The sequence below is a fragment of the Sturnira hondurensis genome, unplaced genomic scaffold (assembly GCF_014824575.4).
Source record: "Sturnira hondurensis isolate 20B ecotype Veracruz unplaced genomic scaffold, ASM1482457v3 Scaffold0009125, whole genome shotgun sequence".
In the NCBI taxonomy this organism is placed as follows: domain Eukaryota; kingdom Metazoa; phylum Chordata; class Mammalia; order Chiroptera; family Phyllostomidae; genus Sturnira; species Sturnira hondurensis.
The window spans coordinates 3,277,224-3,298,864 of NW_028081756.1; the positions used below are offsets into that span (position 1 = coordinate 3,277,224).

The 21,641-nt window shown below is 40.5% G+C and overlaps 1 protein-coding gene and 1 pseudogene across 2 annotated transcripts in view; both read right to left on the minus strand.

Moving 5' to 3' along the window:
- PARG (poly(ADP-ribose) glycohydrolase) overlaps positions 1–21,641 on the minus strand; it is a 215,949-nt gene that overhangs the window by 61,411 nt on the left and 132,897 nt on the right. For both annotated transcript variants that reach the window (XM_037056688.1, XM_037056687.1), the window contains exon 13: positions 15,224–15,371. In XM_037056688.1, coding sequence (XP_036912583.1) covers positions 15,224–15,371 — 148 coding nt within the window. The remainder of the gene's footprint in view (positions 1–15,223; positions 15,372–21,641) is intronic.
- LOC118994101 (protein lin-28 homolog A-like) lies at positions 1,448–11,413 on the minus strand (annotated as a pseudogene).

Sequence of the window (21,641 nt, forward strand, 5' to 3'; positions counted from 1 at the left end):
CAAGATAGAAAAGAAAAAAAAATTCTACTCTTTTCCTCTTATGGGTAAATTACATCCTTTGTTTATAGCAACATTAATGGCAGATGACAAGAGACATACTATTGTCCTAGTATAAGAGACATGAAGGCAATGAAAGAAATTAGCTTTGAGATTTTTTTAATGTATCTTTATTAACTAATTTTTTAACACACACACACACACACACACACACACACACACTCCTTGTGTGTGATAAGCCTAGCCCAATCTAGTGAAGGATGGATCTGGTATGTAATGTGAGTTCCAAACCCTAAAATTAGAGGTCTGGAACAGGAATCCTTGGTTACACATATATAGACAACACTCACCTAATCTTGGCTTCCCCTCTGTGCCTTTCACCTAGGCCCACCTCTCCTAAACTCTGCACCAACCACTTACTCCTGTTCAGACCAATCTGCAATCTTCCAGTAGAAGGAGATCAAGTAATGGGGCCACCCAGTTAAAATCGAGTCTTCCACAAAATACTGAAAATGGAAGGGTTTCAAGAAGGCACTACGGCAGAAAACCCAGCTCTAATTGGCAAAAATAAGGTAGTTCAATAGGCTTTACACTCCAAATAGTTGTTCTCCCTGATGATAAAAATAACAAAAAGTAGTCCTGCTGTGCAGACCTGGAGCTGCTGCCCACTTATCCCTGAGATTGCTCATGTGCCTGAGAACACAGTGCAGGAATGAGGGCCTTAGATTAAAATACAAAAAATACAAAACCAGAATATTTATATTATGAAAAAAAGTTAAAACACACAAGATATATCATACATACTGCACGCAGCTAGTGCAGTTGGCATCCTGGAGAAAGTGGGACTCAAAGTGCTGTTACCAAAGGGATGAAATAAAATTGTATTGGAAATGAGGTGGGAGTGAGGTTAGACACAGCAGGTCAGCAGCTGTTCCACAACCATCCCCTTTGTCTATAGTCACAACCCATTGCTTGGGGGCAATTCTCAGCATCCTTTCCCAAGAATGGGGGATAAGGAAACACCCTGCTGTACCCTTGAGAGATTCCCTCTCACAGAATGTCGTTTGTGGGCTGGGTTCATCAATCTGGTCTCATGCTAATCTTTTCATTCTGGCAGGAGAAATATCATTACATATCCTTCTTTAAAAAGAAAGCAACTTCCCTATCTAGGTCACTTTCAAAAGCTGGAGACTCAAATAAAGCATTTAGGGAAGGATTTCCCCCAAAACCCTCACATGCATTTGGATAGAATGTGGTTGGAATTCCTTTGCCTCCCCCATCCTCTCAACCAAGAAGGAAGAGAGTTTGAGGCTATAGAACCCAGCCTGAGATACACGGCAGTGCCAGCTACCCCTTACCCACCCTGTCTCCACTTTATCCATTCTGCCAATTGATGCCTGCTCCTTGAAGCTTCTTGATCACAAAAGGATGGCCTCCCACTCACTGTAGCTCAATTCTGGGCATCTGGGAGCAGGACAGGGCTATGGATCTCTTCTTCATTCCAAAAGTGGGCTGGCTTTCCCTGTGAGCTAGTGACCTGCTGGGACTTCATATGGCTGATGCTCTGGCAGAAGTGGCACTTCCTCTGCTGGGGTGGCAACCTGCATTCCTTGGCATGATGGTCTAGACCTCCACAGTTGTAGCACCTGTCTCCTTTTAATCTGCACTTCTGCATGTTCTTCCCTTTTGGCCGCCTCTCACTTCCAATACAGAACAGCCCACCAGGGCCGGTGACTCAAATAGACTCCAGGCCCTTGGAGGACTTGTTAAAGGTGAACTCCACTATCTCACCCTCCTTCAGGCTCTTGAAGCCCTCCATTTGCAGCTAACTCTGGTGCACAAAGACATTCACCAGTGGGGTCAAGCGCAACCCCAGCACAGGCAGCCATGGACAGGAAGACAAACCCCATTCTCATGTTGAACCATTTACAGATACCAGCACCTTGCAGCAGCTGTGGCTCCTGCACAGTGGCTCTGATACCACTGGGGCAAAGTCCTCTGGCACCCTGGTGCAGCCACCTGCAAACTGCTAGTTTGACTTGGAGCCCCTGGTAGTCAGCTGAGCCCAATACTTCTGGCCCTAAGTTGGGTGGCTGTCGGCCCCAGAGAAGTCCGGAGGCAAAGGGGCAACACTGAGTTTAAATGCCCAGCATTCTACCAACTTTTTTTTTCAATGATGTACAGTTGTCCCTTGAACAACATGGGGGTTAGAGGAGGAACCCTCCCTTATAATTGAAAATTCACATATAACTTTTGACTCCCCCAAAACTTAACTACTAATAGCCTACTGCTGACTGAAGGGCTTATTGATAACAGTTGATTAACATATATATTGTATGTTATATGTATTATGTACTGTATTCTCTTTTTCTTTCTTTAGAGAGGGGAAGGGAAGGAGAAAGAGAGGGAAAGAAACATTGATGTGGGAGAGGGACATTGGTTGACTGCCTTTCCAACACACCCCAACCAGGGACCAAACCCTTAGCTTGGGCATGGGCCCTCACCGGGAATGGAATCTGTGACCTTTTGGTTTGTGGATGACACCCAACCAGGTCACATTGGCCAGGGCTATAGTGTATTCTTAAAATAAAGTAAGCTAGAGAAAAAAATGTTACTAAGAAAATCATAAGGAAGAAAAACTATATTTACAGTACTATACTGTATTTATTGATACTGTACGTTTATGTCATGTTTACAAAATGAATCAAGTGTCTGCCAGTACCTATGTCATACTGTTATTACATCATACAAACACTGTAGATGTTATATGTATTACTAACACAAGACATCAAAAATGAAAAGATAACCCAAAGATAATATGAAAAGAGTATAATAATTCATGTATTGATAACAAAGAAGCAGCAATATGATTACTTTATGGTAGTCTACCATAAATGATGCAATTGCTTCATGGTAGTAAGGAAATCTCCAAAAAATGGGGGGAGAAGATGAAGATGGCGGCAGAGCAGGACAAAGGATTTCGCTTCTCTCCATGCACCGGAGAAGGACCTGGCTGATCTGCGGAGGAGCACAGCAGATGCCCAACTGGGATCCAGCATATAAGAAGGCAGGACTCCAGAGAGTGTAGCGGACACTGAATGACCAGAGGTTGAGGAGAGGAGACGACCACAGATGAACAAGGTAAGAGAGAGCAGCACAGAGGCAGTGGCAGGCCCCCGGCCAAGCCACGCCAGGGCCCTGGCCGGCTGACCCGGTCTCTGAGAGCCGAGGGTGGGCAACACTGTCTCTGGGAGAGAACTGGTCACCGGCACCAACCCCCCCATCTGGCAGGGCGCAGATTGGAAAACAGCATAAGAGATCGCTCTGCCAGTAGCGGCACAGAGAGGAGTGAGCATTCTGAAGCAAACCAGAAAGCTCTGATAACCCGTGGAGTCAGGTTGCCAGCTTGGGAAAACTGAGAGTTGCCAGAGCATTTCCTGCTTCGCGGGGCCTGTGCCAACCCTCAAACAGTCTCGGGGAGTCGCGGGCTGCAGGCAGGGCCTCTAGAAGTGAGTCAGTTGCGAGCTCCATCCCTGCTCACCCGGCACAGACCAACTCCATCCCTGCTCAGCTGGCGCAGACTGGGAGGCACTGGGAGTCAAGCCGTGCCCTTTGGCTTCGGTGGCTGCAGGTTGCCCACGCCTTCCTGGGACTCTCGGGGCCCATGCCGGCCCTCTACTTGGGGAACCACCAGTCGCCCGTGCTTTCCCAGCGGTGCGGGGTCTGTGCCAACCCTCGGCTTGGGGAACTGACAGACGCCAGGGCGATCCCTGTGGCGCAGGACCTGCACCGGCTATCAAACAGTCTCAGGGAGTCTCGGGCTGCGGGCTGGGCCCCTGAAAGAGAGCCAGCCGCCAGCTCCATCCCTACTCAGCCGGTGTAGACAGGGAAACACAGGGAGTCAGGCTGTTGCTGTTGGTTTGGGAGAATTGTGAGTTGACCTGTGTATTCAGCCACAACACAGGGAAAGGTCCACACCCAAGCATATGAGAACAAGAAAGCCTGGCTGGGAGTGCACACCCTCACGCCAGACCAGGGCTGGAAAGCCTGGGAGAAAATCCGCTCTCAGTAGGGCGCGGGAGAGTGGTGCCACTGTGGATCTTGGGGTGGGGGGGTACTGGCAAAACCAGTTGAGCGTACCAAGGCGCGAGAAGAGCCACACTAACAGCCCCTCAGGCTGCTGCAGCTAGTGAGACCAGAAGAAAAGGTTTGATTAGCTGGAAACCAACCAGAGAAGTAGTGAGAGCAGAGAACACCAAGATATCTACAGGAGACTGCACCACTGAATTTCACAGGAATCCTACCACAGAAGTTCACACCATAAACTCAGGGTACCAGAACAGATCAATCTAAGAAGCTGAGGCCAACAAGAAGAGCATCACAAAAAATGGGAAGACAAAGAAACAATCCCCAAATGAAAGAAAAGGAGGAAGTCTCAGAAAGAATGTTAGATGAAATAGAGGCAGGTCAACTATCAAATATTGAATTCGAAGCACTAGTTATCAGGAAATCCAGAGAGCTTACAACGAGCTACCAGAAACTACAGGGGAGCTACAACGAACTCTCGGAAAACTATACCAACATGAAAAAGGAAATAAAAACCATCAGCAAAGGCTAAGAGGAAATGAAAAATACAATTTCTGAACTGAAGAACACAGTAGACGGTATGAAGAGTAGGACTGATGAGGCGGAAGACCGCATAAGCGAGCTCGAAGACAGGGTGGAAAGAATCTCCCAGATGGACAAGGTAATGGAAAAGAGAATCAGAAAAAATGAGGAGAGTCTAAGGGAAATGCAAGACAATATGAAACATAATAATATCCGAATAATAGGAATACCAGAAGGAGAAGAAGAACAAGGGATAGAAAACCTACTTCAAAGAGTAATAACGGAAAATTTTCCTAAGTTGAGGAGAGAGAAAGTCACACGAATACACCAATCCCAGAGAGTCCCAGGCAGGTGGAACCCAAAGAGGCCTACTGCAAGACACATCATTATTAAAATGGCAAAACTCCAAGACAAACAGAGAATCCTAAAGGCAGCAAGGGAGAAAGAGGAAGTAACATACAAAGGGGTCCCAATAAGGCTGGCTGCTGACTTCTCAACAGAAACATTCCAAGCAAGAAGAGAATAGCAGGAAATATTCCAAGTAATGAGAAACAGAGGCCTACAACCAAGGCTACTTTACCAGCAAGGATCTCAATCAAGATAGAAGGCCAAATAAAGAGCTTCCAAGACAAAAGAAGTCTAAAAGAATACGCCTCCACCAAACTAACTCTACAAGAATTACTACAAGGGCTGCTTTAAGGAAAGGAAGGAAAAGAGAGAGACGGAGAGGAACACAGGTACATAAATGGCAATGAATAAGTACCTTTCAATAATAACCTTAAACATAAATGGATTAAATGCACCGATTAAGAGACACAGAATGGCTAAATGGATAAGAAAGCATGATCCACACATATGCTGCCTACAAGAGACCCACCTCAGGTCAAAAGATCACCACAGACTAAAAGTGAAAGGATGGAAACAAATTTTCCAAGCAAATGGACAAGAAAAAAAGCCAGGGTAGCAATCCTCATATCAGACAAAATACACAACAAGGTTGCCCACTTTCACCACTTCAAAAAAAGGGCTATAAAGAGAGACCCAGAAGGTCACTTCATAATACTCAAGGGAACAATCCACCAAGAAGACATTAGCATCATAAATATATATGCACCCAACACAGGAGCACCCAAATATATAAAGAAAATCCTAGAGGACCTCAAGAAATATATTGACAGCAGCACAATTACAGTAGGGGATTTTAATACCCCACTGTCAAAAATGCACAGATCTTCCAAACAAAATATCAATAAACATATTGCGGCATTAAACGACACTCTAGATGAAATGGACCTAATTGATATATATAGAGCCCTCCATCCCAAAGAAGCTAAATACACATTCTTTTCAAGTGCACATGGAACATTTTCAATAATAGATCACATGATAGGACACAAAAAAAGTCTCAACAACTTCAGGAAAATAGAAATCATACAAAGCATTTTCTCTGATCACAAGGGACTGAAATCGGAAACCAACCCCACAGGACAAAACCCATAACACCCAAAATCATGGAGATTGAATGGCATGCTATTACACAACGAATGGGACAAGAATGAAATTAGGGAAGAAATCAAAAAACTTCTTGAAACTAATGAAAATGAACTCACAACAACCTAAAACTTATGGGACACAGTGAAGGCAGTCCTGAGAGGGAAGTTCATAGCAATACAGGCTCACCTAAAGAGGATAGAAACATTTCAAACAAACAACCTAACCCAACGCCTGCAAGAACTCGAGGAACAACAACAAAGACAGCCCAGAGCAAGTAGAAGGAAGGAAATAACCAAGATCAAAGCAGAATTAAATGACATAGAGACTAAAAGCACAATTCTAAAGATCAATGAATCCAGGAGTTGGTTTTTTGAAAAGATAAACAAAATAGACAAACCTTTAAGTAGGCTCATTAAGAAAAGAAGAGAGAGGACACAAATAAACACAATCAGAAATGAAAGAGGAGAGATTACAACTGATACCACAGAAATAGAAAGGATTGTAAGAAATTACTATGCGGAACTGTATGCCAAGAAATTTGAAAACCTGGGTGAAATGGACAAATTTCTAGAAAAATATAATCTTCCAAAACTCAATGAAAAAGAAGCAGAAAACCTGAACAGGCCAATAACAGCAAATGAAATTGAAGAAGTAATCAAAAAACTCCCATCACACAAAAGCCCTGGGCCAGATGGTTTCACAGGAGAATTCTACAAAGCTTTTAAGGAAGAGCTAACCCCTATTCTTCACAGACTATTCCAAAAAATCCAAAAGGAGGGAAAACTCCCCAACTCTTTCTATGAAGCCAGCATCACCCTAATCCCAAAGCCAGATAGAGACACAACAAAGAAAGAAAATTACAGACCAATATCACTGATGAACATAGATGCTAAAATCCTCAACAAAATATTGGCAAATCGCATCCAACAATATATCAAAAAGATCATACACCACGACCAAGTGGGATTCATCCCGGGGATGCAAGGATGGTTCAATATACGCAAATCAATAAATGTAATACACGAAATAAACAAAAGCAAAGACAAAAACCACATGGTCATATCAATAGATGCGGAAAAAGCTTTTGATAAGGTACAACACCCATTTATGATAAAGGTACTCAGCAAGGTGGGAATAGAGGGAACATTCCTCAATATAATAAAGGCCATATATGAAAGACCTACAGCCAACATCATACTCAATGGGCAAAAACTAAAAGCTTTTCCACTAAGATCAGGTACAAGACAAGGTTGCCCACTTTCACCACTTCTATTCAATATAGTATTAGAAGTTCTAGCTGCAGCGATCAGACAAGAAAAGGAAATAAAAGGCATCCAAATCGGAAAGGAGGAAACAAAACTGGCATTGTTTGCAGATGACATGATAGTGTACATGGAAAACCCTATAGCCTCTACCAAAAAACTGCTGGAACTAATAAATGAATTTGGCATAACAGCGGGATACAAAGTTAATATCCAGAAATCAAAGGCATTTTTGTATACCAACAATGAAGCAGCAGAAGCAGAAATCAGGAAAAAAATCCCATTCGATATAGCAAAAAGAAAAATAAAATATCTGGGAATAAACCTAACCAAGGAGGTAAAAGACCTGTATGCAGAAAACTACACAACACTGAAGAAAGAAATCAAGGAAGACACAAATAAATGGAAACATATACCGTGTTCATGGATTGGAAGAATTAACATCATCAAAATGTCCATACTACCCAAAGCAATTTACAGATTCAATGCAATACCTATTAAAGTACCAATGGCGTATTTCACAGACATAGAACAAACACTTCAAAAATTTATATGGAACCATAAAAGACCCCGAATAGCAGCTGCAATTTTGAGAAAGAAGAACAAAGTAGGAGGGATCACAATACCTGATATCAAACTGTATTACAAGGCCACTGTAATCAAAACAGCCTGGTACTGGCACAAAAACAGGCACATAGACCAATGGAATAGAACAGAGAGCCCAGAAATAAACCCAACTCTCTACAGTCAATTAACATTCGACAAAGGGGGCAATAACACAAAATGGAGTAAAGACAGCCTTTTCAACAAATGGTGTTGGGAGAACTGGACAGCTACATGCAAAAAAATGAAACCTGAGCACCAACTTACACCATACACCAAAATTAATTCAAGGTGGATAAAATACTTAAATATAAGCCATGAAACCATTAAAGTCCTAGAGGAGAGCATTGGCAAGAAAATCTCAGATATTCCACGCAGCACTATTTTTACTGATACGTCCCCTAGAGCAAAGGATATAAAGAAAAGAATAAACCACTGGGATCCCATCAAAATTAAAAGCTTCTGCATGGCTAAGGAAAACAGTATCAAGATACAAAGAGAAGCAACAGCTTGGGAAAACATATTTGCCAATGATACCTCAGACAAAGGTTTAATCTCCAAAATATACAAAGAACTCACTCGACTCCACGCAAAGAAGACAAGCAACCCGATTAAAATATGGGCAGAGGACTTGAACAGACACTTCTCCAAGGAGGACATACAGAGGATCCAGAGACACATGAAAAGATGCTCGATACTGCTAGCTATCAGAGAGATGCAAATTAAAAGCACAATGGGATACCACTTTACACCAGTCAGAATGGCTATCATAAACAAAGAAACAAACAACAAGTGCTAGAGAGTTTGTGGGGAAAAGGGGACCCTAGTTCACTGTTGGTGGGGTTGCAGACTGGTATAACCACTATGGAAAACAGTAAGGAATTTTCTAAGAAAACTAAAAATTAGTGTGCCTTTTGACCCAGCAATTCCACTATTAGGAGTATATCCTAAGCACCCTGAAACAGCAATCCAAAAGAACCTATGCACCCCAATGTTCATAGCAGCAGAATTCACGATAGCCAAGAGTTGGAAGCAACCTAGATGCCCATCGGTAAATGACTGGATCACAAAACTATGGTACATTTACACAATGGAATTCTATGCTGCAGAAAGGAAGAAGGAGCTCCTACCCTTTGCCACATCATGGATGGAACTGGAAAGCATTATGCTGAGTGAAATAAGCCAGGCGGTAAAAGACAAATACCATATGATATCACTGTTACCAGGAATCTAAACAAAACAAACAAGCAAGCAAAATGTGACCAATGACACTCAAATACGGAACTGGCTGTCAGGGTGCAGAGGGGAGAGGGGAGGAATCATAGGGGAAAAGGGGATGGACTCACATGAACAAGTATAAAGGACACATGGACAATAACTAAGGGTGGGGGGCGGAAATGGGAGGGATGCGGCGAGCATGGGGCGGGGGGCGGGCAGGGTTGGGAATATAAGACAGCTGTACTTGAACAAGAATTAAATAAAAAATTATTTAAAAAATAAAATAAAATAAAAATATTTTTCTACCTCAAAAAAAAAAAAGAAATCTCAAAAAAATGTTCAAACCTATATTGTTCAAGGATCAAATGTATATTCATCTTAAAAATTGATGGACAATTTTTTTGAGCCTTCAGTTCAAATCTAGCTTATCTACTAAAATTTAAAGCTTTTCTAAAGTATTATTTGATACACCCAAATGCTGAGATAGTCACATTCCATATCTTCACAGCTCTCTGAAACAAGAGTGTGCTGTGTTGATATGTTAAGGCAAAAAATAACACCTCTTAATTTTCTGAGCTCATTTAGTAAATTAGGAGTGGAACCTTGCCAAAGGATTTTTTCTGGATAGAGGTTGTGATCCAAGTTGTAAGAAAATGGAAAGGTAATAATACCCTTTTATTCTCAGTATTGTCTCAGCTCACATATTGGTTTAGCTATATTTATTTGTTGTTCATTATATATGCAGATACAAAGAATGCAGTTGGAAGGTATAAGTGGAGAAGAGAGTACCAGGAATTACAGAAAAAAATTTAAACCGTCATAAATCCACTGCTGGACAAATAAAACTTTGAACACTGGTCTTATACTGTTTTAGACAGCTCTGAAGGTATGAAATGTGACTGTCTCTAGCTTTTGGGTCATAATGGAATGCTACTCATTAAAGAAGAGTAGAATAGAGTAGTTAAAAGAAGAAAATTTTACCGTTGTGACAGCATGGATAGACCTGAAGAACATTATTCTAAGTGAAGTAAGCCAGTCAGAGAAAGAAAATATCATATGATTTCACTCATATGTGGAATGTAATGAATAAACTGAACTAACAAGCAAAATGGGGACAGACTAAGAAATAGAAACCAGGATGACAGATATAGCAGTGGGATTTGAGAGGGTGGAGGAATCAAGCAAAAAGGAAAAAGGACTCATGAACATAGATAACACAGTGGTGATTATGAGGGGGAAGAGGTATAACGGGACTAAATGGTAATGGGAAAATACAATAAAAATCATGCTAAAAACATAGACTATCTAAATGATGTGAAATAACTTGAAAGCCTTTTTACCAACAAGTACTTAAAATAGATAAGAATATATCAGCAAAAATGATGGAGTAAATTCTCTCCTCCATAAAAGCAATAAGACGAATGGTAAAAATTGTGAGAATCAACTTTTTCTGAACTATTGGGAGTTAAAGTCTTGAAGCAGTCCAAGGAGTGTTTATTAAAAGAAAAGTGACTGAATCTTGGTAAAAAGAGTGAGTTTTGTGGTGTTTTTAACTTGTCCTATTCCACTCTTCCAGGCTCTGTGGTATCCTTAAAGACCAACATCCAATAATCAATGAAAACTAGCAGCCTGGTAGCTACCCGAGGTGACAGAAGAGGGCTAAAGCTCCTCAAAGCCCCATTCTCAGAGAATTGCCATTATATAACCTGTCTGGTGCTTTCCTGGAAGATTTACTTACAAGACTATATTTGATCTGAATTGAAGCTTGCCCAGTAAGAAAACCCTAATCTCTAGTGATGTTTGCTGAAAACAGTTATAAACAATTGTTTAACACTGTAGCTGCTGAGGCAGTAAATAATAGTTGGAGCAAACAACAGGCTAACAAAAAGTTTCAAAGATGACCTGGCTGGCGTAGCTCAGTGGACTGAGCTCAGGCTGTGAACCAAAGGGTCACAGGTCCGATTCCCAGTCAGGGCACATGCCTGGGTTGCAGGCCAGTTCCCAGTGGGGGCCACATGAGAGGCAACCACATACTGATGTTTCTCTCTTTCTTTCTCCCTCTCTTCCCCTCTCTAAAAATAAATAAATAAAAATCTTTAAAACACATGAAAAAAAGTTTCAAAGAAAAACCTGAGGAATTAAGATGCCCATATGGGCTTTGAAAAGACCTAAGTATCTTTTCAGAAATACAGAAGGCCACATACCTGCCCATAGCTTAAGAAATGAGACATGCTTAAGAAATGAGACAGTCCTCTCTGTCTAACCTTGGGATTCTGTGCATACAGGAAGTGAATGTCAAGTACAAGTATGAAGTGTCAACTGCTTCGAGGACTGGTGGATGAGACCAACAACACAAAGAGCCCTTCAGCAAGGACTGAGAAACTAACTGGTTCTAGGCACTTAAGGAAACATTTGTCCAACCATTAGCTGACTACAAATCTAACCAAGTAGAGACTTCACTGGCCACACACACACAAATACAGACCTTTGGTGTTTACAAAACTAAGTAAGGGTATGTCCTTCCCAGATATATTCCCTCTCAGATTTCTAAGCCAACACAGACCTCTGCTAGACAGAAAGAGCCCAGTGCTTATGTGGGGAATCTGGAACATTTTCCCCAAGGCTTTGTGTCTCCTTTGCTCCTTTAACCCTCCTCCTGCTGCTGCCTCTGCACAGGCTCCTTCTCTCTGCCATGCCACTGAATGTCTGGGTGACCTGCCATGTTCTGCTGTCATTTCCCAGGAATGGATGCCATCAACCACATTTCCTGTATTCTCACAGAAGAAAAAGACTCTCGCTCAGTGGATTGAGCGCGGGCCTGCGAACCAGACAATCGTGGTTCGATTCCCAGTCAGGGCACATGCCTGGGTTGCAGGCCAGTTCCCGGCAGGGGCCAGTTCCCAGCAGGGGATGCATGAGAAGCAACCATACATTGATGTTTCTCTTCCTCTCTCCTTCCCTTCCCCTCTAAAGATAAATAAATAAAATATTTAAAAAAGAAAAAAAGAAAAAGACCCTCTCCACTCCAACATCAAAATAAGTTCTGCAGGACAGAAGCTTGGTGTTACTTCCTATTTCTCTTTGCCTTCTCCTACCTGTGCCTAAGGCATCTGAGAATTTACTTAACTGAACTTTTCTTTAGGATGGTACTTAGGTTCTTCCATACTAATATGCATTGCCACGCTAAAAAATTCTTCTGTTCTTTGTTTTAAGATCAAATTCACAGTATATATAGCATATTTGAAAGTTGCTAGGAGAGTAGACCTTAAAAAATCATCAAAAAATTTTCTGTAACTACGTTTGGTAATGAATTTTGACAGCTTTATTGCGATGATCATTTTTGCAATATATACAAATACTGAATCATTATGCTGTACATGAAAAAATATAATGGCTAATATAAATGTTATCTGTCAAGCATACCTCAATAAAAAAGATCAGATACCAAAACAAACAAACAAAAAGAATACAGACTTTATAAAATCAGTTTGGAAAAGTAAATAAAGAAATACCACCAAAAAACAACAAAAACACACTCTGGGAAAAGAGAAAAATACAATTTCAAGAGTTAACACATTATTTAAAATGTCCAGTTTTCAACAAAAAAATGAGACATGCAAAGAAATAAAAAAGTAGGGCCCATACTCAGAAAAAAAATTAGTCAATATAGTAACTGTCTCCGAGGACCCCAGCTGTTGGACTTATTAAACAATGGCTTAAAATCAGCTATTTAAATATGTTCAAAGAACAATAAAGGAAAATATGTCTACAGAACTAAATGAAAGTATGAAAATAATGCCTCACAAAACAGAGACTCTCAACAAAAAGATGAAAATTATTAAAAATAAACAGAAAATTCTGGAGTTAAAATGTACAATAACTGAACTAAAACTTCACTGCAAAAGCAGATCAGAGCAGGCAGAAGGAAGAATTGATGAACTTTAGGTAATCCAGTCTGAGGAACAAAAATAAATAAATAAATAAAGAATAGAAACAACAAATAAATGAGCAGAGCTTCAGAGATCAGTGGGACACCTTCAAAGGTACCAACATATGCATGATGGGATTTCCACAAGGAGAGGAGAGAAAGGAGCAGAAAGAGTATTTGAAGAAAGAAAGAAGGAGTTTCTACCCTTTGCAACAGCATGGATGGAACTGGAAAGCATTATGCTGCGTGATATAAGCCAGGTGATGAAAGACAAATACCATATGATCTTACCTTTAACAAGAACCTAAACGACAACACAAACAAACAAGCAAAACATAACCAAAGACAGTGAAATAGAGAACAGGCTGATAGGGACCAGAGGTGAGAGGGGAGGGAATTCCAGGGGAAAAGAGGAAGGATTTACAGGAACTAGTATAGAGGACACATGGATAAAAACCAGGGGTGGGGGGAATGGGAGGGAGGTAAGGAGGGCTGGGGGGATGGGCTGGGATGGGAGTAAAAGACAGAAAACTGTACAAGAACAACAATTAAAATAAAAGTTTAAAAATATGTATTTTAAAAAAGAGTATTTGAAGAAATAATGGCCACAGATTTACTTAATTTATCTAAACTTTCATGAAGCTCAGTGAACTCCAAACAGGACAGTCAAATATATTCATACCTAAACACATCATAATCAAGTCACTGAAAGACAAAGACAAAGAGGGAATATTGAAAACAAAACATAAAACAAAATTTAGATACTCTCCTGAAGGTGGCCTACAAATGAATCCAAGACAAAGAATGTGGTATTAAGATGAGACCTCAGAATCTTAGTTCTCGAACATATCTCTTTGGAGGTGAATCCATTGAATATACATTGATATAACTCATAGGGAATGGTTTTTCTCCCATCGTCATCTTTGGGACTAACAATCCACCAAATTCTCCAACTCAGTTGGAATGTTTAGTCTCCTACACTAATTTCAAAGCAACAATAGATTCAAAAAGGAAATAACAAATCCCCCTTTGCAGAAAGAAAAAGGTATTGAATGAACAGTAATTATGCTTTTTATGTGAGAATGTTCCTTTAGGTACTTTAATAAAAGGCTTACCTTACCTAAGGTGACTGATTAAGAGTTTCTTAAGAGCTATGACTTAATCATTAACTTTGGTAGGGCATTCAACAAGAAAATACTGAGACACAGTGCTATCTCAATTTAAAAAAATTTGAAGAAATATCTCAATAACAGACTTAAAGTATAAATTTGACTGTATTTCTCTCTGTTTTTATTAATTTAAATCAAGAAGAGATACTAAGATAATCACAATTTTTCTCCTAGAATTAGAGATTAGGGTAACCATAAAGTTACTGATTTTTTTTAAAGCTCACTATTGTATTGAATCTCTCGAAACACTGTAACTGTGGTTTTTGCATTTGTTATACTAAAATATTTGTTATACTAAAGTATAACAAATCACTGTAGAAATATAATGGAATAGTAATAGAATACACACTCAAAGTCCTCTCATGTTCTTCTTTTTAAGGGTATTGTATCAGAAAAATTCAAACTGAAGGATTTTGAATAGCTTTTACCCTTGTTCCTCAAATAATGATGTCTAGGAAAAAACAATGGGGATAAAATGTCTTATTCGAGATTAAAAAAATAAAGCTAGAGTTGACCTTGGAAAACACAAATTTGAACTGCATAGTGCCGCTTATATAGAGATTTTTTTCCATAAATAACCTGTACAGTCTTTGATCCCCATTTGAGAGTCTGCAGATGCAGAGGGCCAACTGTATCTATTGATCTACACCATTTTTATAGGAGATTTTTGTACATGTGTGGGGTCCTAGACACCAAGGGACAACTTAAGTTTTAGGGAAGTAAAAATTATACATGAATTTTTGACTGCATGGAATGGAGGGTGAGGTTGGTGTTCAAGGGTCAACTATATAACAATTTCGAAAAACCAAGTATACATTAGTGAATACCTAAGTTGGGACTCATATCCATGGCAGAGTAAAGCTCATTTGGGTGGCCTCTAGTCTTCACGATAGATATTCATAGATGGGGAAATTACCCCATTGTCCAGATTTCCCCAAACTAACCTGTGATGATAAGACATTCATTGTGATCCAGCACCTCAGTAAAGAGCCGTGAAACAATCAACTCAGGGTTGATTAAAAAGCGAATTTCTTCTTGTACAAGTCCTGCACTGGTTACACCACCTCCAACAAAACGATTTGCAAAATCCACCTATTTGAAAAAATGTGGCATGTTAAATGATGATCTAAAATACCTACATATATGATAAAGAAGTATACTACTTTTAAGCTCTAATCTTGCTTTCCTTCCCCATATAAATCAATCCCCAAATTAGTAATCTTCTCAGGGAGACTAGATTGTGGTTGACTACTCTTTCCATTTCATTGCAGTTAACATCTCTGCTTATTTCTCTGGATCCCCAAACCTTGCAAGAAACATGGAAAATAGAGCTTTTAGGAAAAAAGATTCAATGTAATAATTACATCGACCTTTGTTTATAAACCTTTTCTGTATTCCAAGGGCCACAGATCAAGAAATGGAAAGGATTTATCAAGATCATTTCCACACCATTCACTACTCGGTTTCCACTTATGCATTTCACAGACTTTAATGTAACTGTACCTTTCTTATATAATATGGCCATCAAACACTTACTCTTAAAGAACTATAAAGTTTAGTGATTGACCTTTTCTGCATAACCTTTTCTTCTGCGGAAGAATAAAGAGATACAAATTTTGTCCTTCTAAATTCAATTGCAAACTCCACACTATGTAAACATTATAAACTAAAAAAACAAAGACGAAGTCTAGTTTAACACTAAAGAGTCAACTAAATTAATATTTCCAATTTAGTTTACAACTATACATAAGCTCTCTATGGAGTACTAAAATGAGATCCCAAAGCTCCAATTAATAACGATGAGTGACATAATCCTCAAGAGAAAGCAAACTCAACTTGCCATTATTGTTTGTCTTAAAGTTACTAAGCACTCCACAGTGTCCAACACTATGCTAGAAATTATGGGGAAATATGTGAGAAATGGTTTCCATCTTTGCCTTCGATTGTTCTGTTTGAGGAGTTATATTACAGACACACACAACTGTGTACACACATAATCAAATACACAAAAACAGAATTCAGTAAGTAATATAAGAAAGGCTTATTGCTGTGTAGGAAAACCACCCCTGTATCTCTCCTTTATTGGCACACTACCAAACACACTCTTCTGACACCAAAATGTATGGGTTTCTCACACCAAGCCATTCTGTGATACCATTTAGATGTTCTATAATTCAATTCAGTTCTGACACTACTATCTATTTAGAGTTAGCATGGGATTCCAAAAGCCAAGGGTTTTTGCTCTTGTGGAAGCCAGTCAGTCCCACAAGACTATCAGACTTCAGGTGTGAACTCAAAGTCACAACTTCTAGTTGACTGATTCATAGGGGTTCCCATGACCCTCTCCTGGACTTTGATGATTTGCCAAAGTAGCTCACAGAACTATGGGTAACACTTACTTACACTTGCTGATTTATCAAAAAGGATATGATAAATTATACAGATGAACAACAGATAAAGGGATACACAGAGCAAGGTATGTGGGAAGTGGCACAGAGCTTCCAGAAGTCACTCTCCCTGTTAACCAACCTGGAAGCTTTCTGAACCCCTTATTTCTGGGATTTTTATAAAACCTACAGCATGTAGGCATGATTGATCATTAACTCAGTCTCCAGTTCCTCTCCCTTTCCTTGAGGATGGAGGTTGGGTAGATTGTTCCAAACTTCAAAGCATGACTTTGACTTTCTGGCGACCAGCCCCCATCTTGAAGCTATCCAGGAGTCCACCAAGAATCACCTGTCACTAGAACAAAAAACATGCCCATCACCCAGAAAATTCCAAGGGATCTAGGAACTCTGGAATCAAAATCAAAGACCAAATATGAGAACAAAAGATATTCCTAGTGCTCTTCTCACTTACATAATAACCTGGGTTTTAGGAAGGAGCTCCATGCCAAAAGCTGGGGCAGAGACCAATATAGAGTTTTGTATTATTTTACATATGTATGTACATATCTATGTATGTATTTATTTATTTTTTAATCCTTACCTCAGGATGTTTTCATTTGTTTTTTTACAGAGAGAGAGGAAGGGAGAGAGAGAAACAATGATGCAAGAGAAGCAATGACTGCTTGCCCTCCCTTGAACCCAGACTGGGGATCTATGAAGGGACCAGGGACCATAAACATCCAAACCAGGGGTCACACATTTCCCCAACCACAGCGGGGATAAACCTGCAATCTGGGTATGTGCCCAGACAGGGAATTAAACCCACAAACCTTTGGTTGCATGGTGACACTATAATCACTGAGCCACACTGGCAAGGGCATTTTGTTCAGACTATTTTTCAAATATAAGATTTCTTGAGGAGGAAGATGGCGGCAAGGTAGGAGGGAGCAGATTCCACTTCCCCCTACATATGGGAGAAAAACCTAGCTGATCTACAGAGGAACAGAGCAAACAGCCAACAGTACCCCAGCATATATGAAAACACGAGACCAAAACTTGTAGCGGGCACTGAAAAACCAGACAGTAAGGAGAGTGCTTAAGGTCAATAAGGTCCTAGGTATCAGGGGTCCTAGGTATGGGGACTAGAGAGGCTGCAGCCCCAGGCCCAGTGCTTGCCAGGTCTGTCACAGGGATCTTGCGAGAGAGCTGGGAAAACTGCTCCTCCCAGCCTAACAAGGTTCCAGCAGCACTGAGAGAGACCTGGTTGCTTTAAGTAATAGAGAGGGGAATAAGGACTAAGTGGAAAACACACAGGGGATGTGAGCACCCATGGAGTCTGTGGATGCTGGTTGGGCAGAGTTAAGAGACGAGCTGAGACAGGCCCTGACCCCATAGTCCTGGTCTTGCCAGAGAATTGGGCTGTGAGAAAAGCTAGACTGCTGTACTGAGCGGCAGGCTTGAGTAGGAGGAATTTCTCAAAAAGAAAAAGTGAAAAAACAGACACTGTTTGGGGAATTCTTTTGTGCTCCAGACTCCTCCACACTCTGCTGGACAGTGCTACCAAGGGGGCACAGGAGGCCCTGCAGGACCCTACAGCACTGGGAAGAGTGCACACCTGAACTGGGGGCTGGAGGTGGCCTGACAAAGCATGTGGCCCCAGGCAGAGTGCACTCTGCAGAAGGCCCCAGCCACAGTGGTAACCCTGGGAAGAGTGTGCTCTGATGAAGGCCTACATTCCACACCCAAGGCCCCCCTGGACAGGCACCAGGCTAGCGCCTGAAAGAGGGGGCAAAGGAAGACTGAGTGCTGATCTGGAAGGGAGAAAACCCACTGAGTCTGCCTAGGCTAGCAAGACCAGAAAAGCTGGTTTGGCCAGTTTGTAACCAACAAGAGGTTTTTCTTTTTGTTGTTGTTGTTTTTTTAAGTAATTTTTTATTTTTAAATTTTTATTATTTCTTTATATCTCAATTCCTTTTTCCTCTCTCTCCTTCTATCTTGTTTTATTCCTTCTTCCTTTCTTTCCAATTTTATCTCTTCTTCCTTCCTTCTTTTTTAAAATACCCACAAAAAACCTAGAACAATGAAAAGAACAGAGTTGGAGACAGAGGGGGCATCCCAACAGCTGAGAGAGTGAGACAAATTTCACTTTGCTATTACAGAAAACCTGCAAGTTATTTCATATTTGTATTACCATTTTTTCATTATTCTTACATCCTTTATTTTAATAGTATTTTTTGTATTCCTCTTCTTTCTGTACAGTCTTCATTGCTAGGCTGGTTATATTGTATCATTTGACAGGTTTCCCCTGTTCTCTCTTTCATACTGTATTGATCATTTACTGTCCTTCAGGTCACTTGTGTTCCTTTAGCACACTACTCAAGGTCCTATACTCTCTATTCTTATAATGCAGATCACATATATTCTGTCATATGATTGTTGCTCTAATATTATTGTAAATAATAGCTATTCCATACTATTGTAAACACTACACAACTCCCCTCCCAGATCTTAGCCCACTTCATTGTTTCCTGAACTATATAATACTGTAGTGGTTAACTCTGTTCTTTCACACACTGCACCTATTTACTATCCTTTACTCTCACCTTACCTCAGAACCTGACCTCCCACAACCTCACTGTCTTCTACATCAAAATCACAACCCTTCCCTCCATAATAAGAGCCTTACCTTCTTTCCATCCTTTCTAAAAAGTGGCTAGTTGAGTGGAAGATCACAGTTAACACTATACATAGCCAAAGGATCTCCTATCTCTTCTCTACCAGCTGCTACTATAAATATCATAGAATATTCTCTTGCTGTCTTAAACCATTTTTCCTTCCCCCTCCAAATGATCACAAAGGAGTAGGTGGAAGCTATCAACACCAGGATACCCACTGGAAGAGGAAACCCAACAACAAAGGAACCACCAACAGATAACAAAAGAAGAAGGTGAAGGAGGGAGTGGAAACCATACAAACCTCAATCCAGGACCTATCTGGAAATACAACTCAATAGTGGAGAAACTACCCAGTATAAACAACTGAACAAGAGCAAAAGAGAATCCTCAAAACCTGTACACATGGAAGAACCAGCTTCAACACAACCCACTCTCACCAGCACAACAAAATACAAGAGGGGGTGGACAAAGCCACCCTCAGTTAACAAGCTGGTGGGAGGGAACCACCAAAGAAAGACCCAACAACAATCAAAACCCAAACAACAGCCTAAGACCAGTGAGCTCTGGAGATCGAGGAGATTACACCACTGAATCTCACAGGAATTCTACCACAGAAGTTCACACCATAAACCTGAGGAGCTGCAACAGCTCAATTTATGAAGCTGAGGCTAACAAGAAGAGTCTCACAAACAATGGAAAGACAAAGAAACAATCCACAAATGAAAGGAAAGGAGGAAGCTTCAGAAAGAATGCTAAATAAAATAGAGGCAAGTCAACTATCAGATATTGAGTTCAAAGCAATGGTTATCAGAAAGTTCAATGAGCTCATAATGAGGTACCAGAAACTACAGGCAAACTACAATGAGCGCACTGCAAACTATATCAACACGAAAATGGAAAAACAAACTATCAACAAGGGCCAAGAAAAAATGAAGAATACAATTTCTGAACTGAAGAACACAGTAGAAGGAAGCAAAAGCAAGACTGATGAAGCAGAAAATCGGATCAGGGAGTTGGAGGACAAAATAGAAAAAAAAACCACTCAGAGCAAGAAAAGGAAAAGAGGCTCAGAAAGCATGAAGAGGGATTAAGAGAAATGCAATACAATATGAAATGTAATAATATCCATACAATAGGGATACAAGAAAGAGAAGAAGAGCAAGGGATAGAAAACCTATATGAAAAAGTAATGATGAAAAACTTCCCTAATTTGATGAGAGAAAAAGTCACACAAATCCAGGAAACACAGAGAGTCCCAATCAAGAAGAACCCCAAAAGGCCCACTTCAAGACACATCATAATTAAAATGGTAAAATTCCAAGACAAAGGAGAGAATCTTAAAGGCAGCAAGGGAGAAACAGGAAGTAACATATAAGGGAGCCCCCATAAGAATAGCAGCTGACTTCTCAAAGGAAACACTCCAAGGCAAAAGGGAATAGCAAGAAATATTCCAAGTAAAGAGAAGCAGAGACCCGCAAGCAATGCTACTTTACTAAGCAAGGCTCTCAATCAAGATAGAAGGACAAATAAGGAGCATCCCAGATAAAGGAAGTCTAAAAGAATACACCTCCACCAAATCACCTCTGCAAGAAATGCTAAAGGGACTGGTTTTAGGAAGGGAAGGAAAAGAGAGAAAGAGAGAGGAACACAGGTACAAAAATGGCAATGAATAAGTACCTTTCAATAATAACATTAAACGTAAATGGATTAAATGCTCCAATCAAAAGACATAGAATTGCTGAATGGATGAGAAAGCATGACCCACACATATGTTGCTTACAAGAGACCCACCTCAGGACAAAAGACCTACACAGACTGAAAGTGAGGGGCTAGAAACAAATTTTCAAACAAAACAGACAGGAATAAAAAGCAGGGATGGTGAACCAAAGGGTCACCAGTTCGATTCCCAGTCAGGGCACATGCCTGGGTTGTGGGCCAAGTCCCCAGTGGGGGCGAGAGAGAGGCAACCACACACTGATGTTTCTCTCTCTCTCTTTCTCCCTCCCCCTCTCTCCAAAATAAATAAAATCCTTAAAAAAAAAAAAAGCCGGGGTAGCAACACTCATATCAGACAAAATAGACTTCAAAAAAAAAAGGGCCATAAAAAGAGACCCAGAAGGTCACTTCATAATACTCAAGGGAAGAATCTAGGAAGAGGACATAAACATTAAACACATATGCTCCTAACCTAGGAGCACCCAAAAACAAAGAAAATGTTACAGGACTTCAACAGAGATATTAACAGCAACACAATTATAAAAGGGGATTTAAACACCCCACTGGCAAAAGAAGCAGAAAGC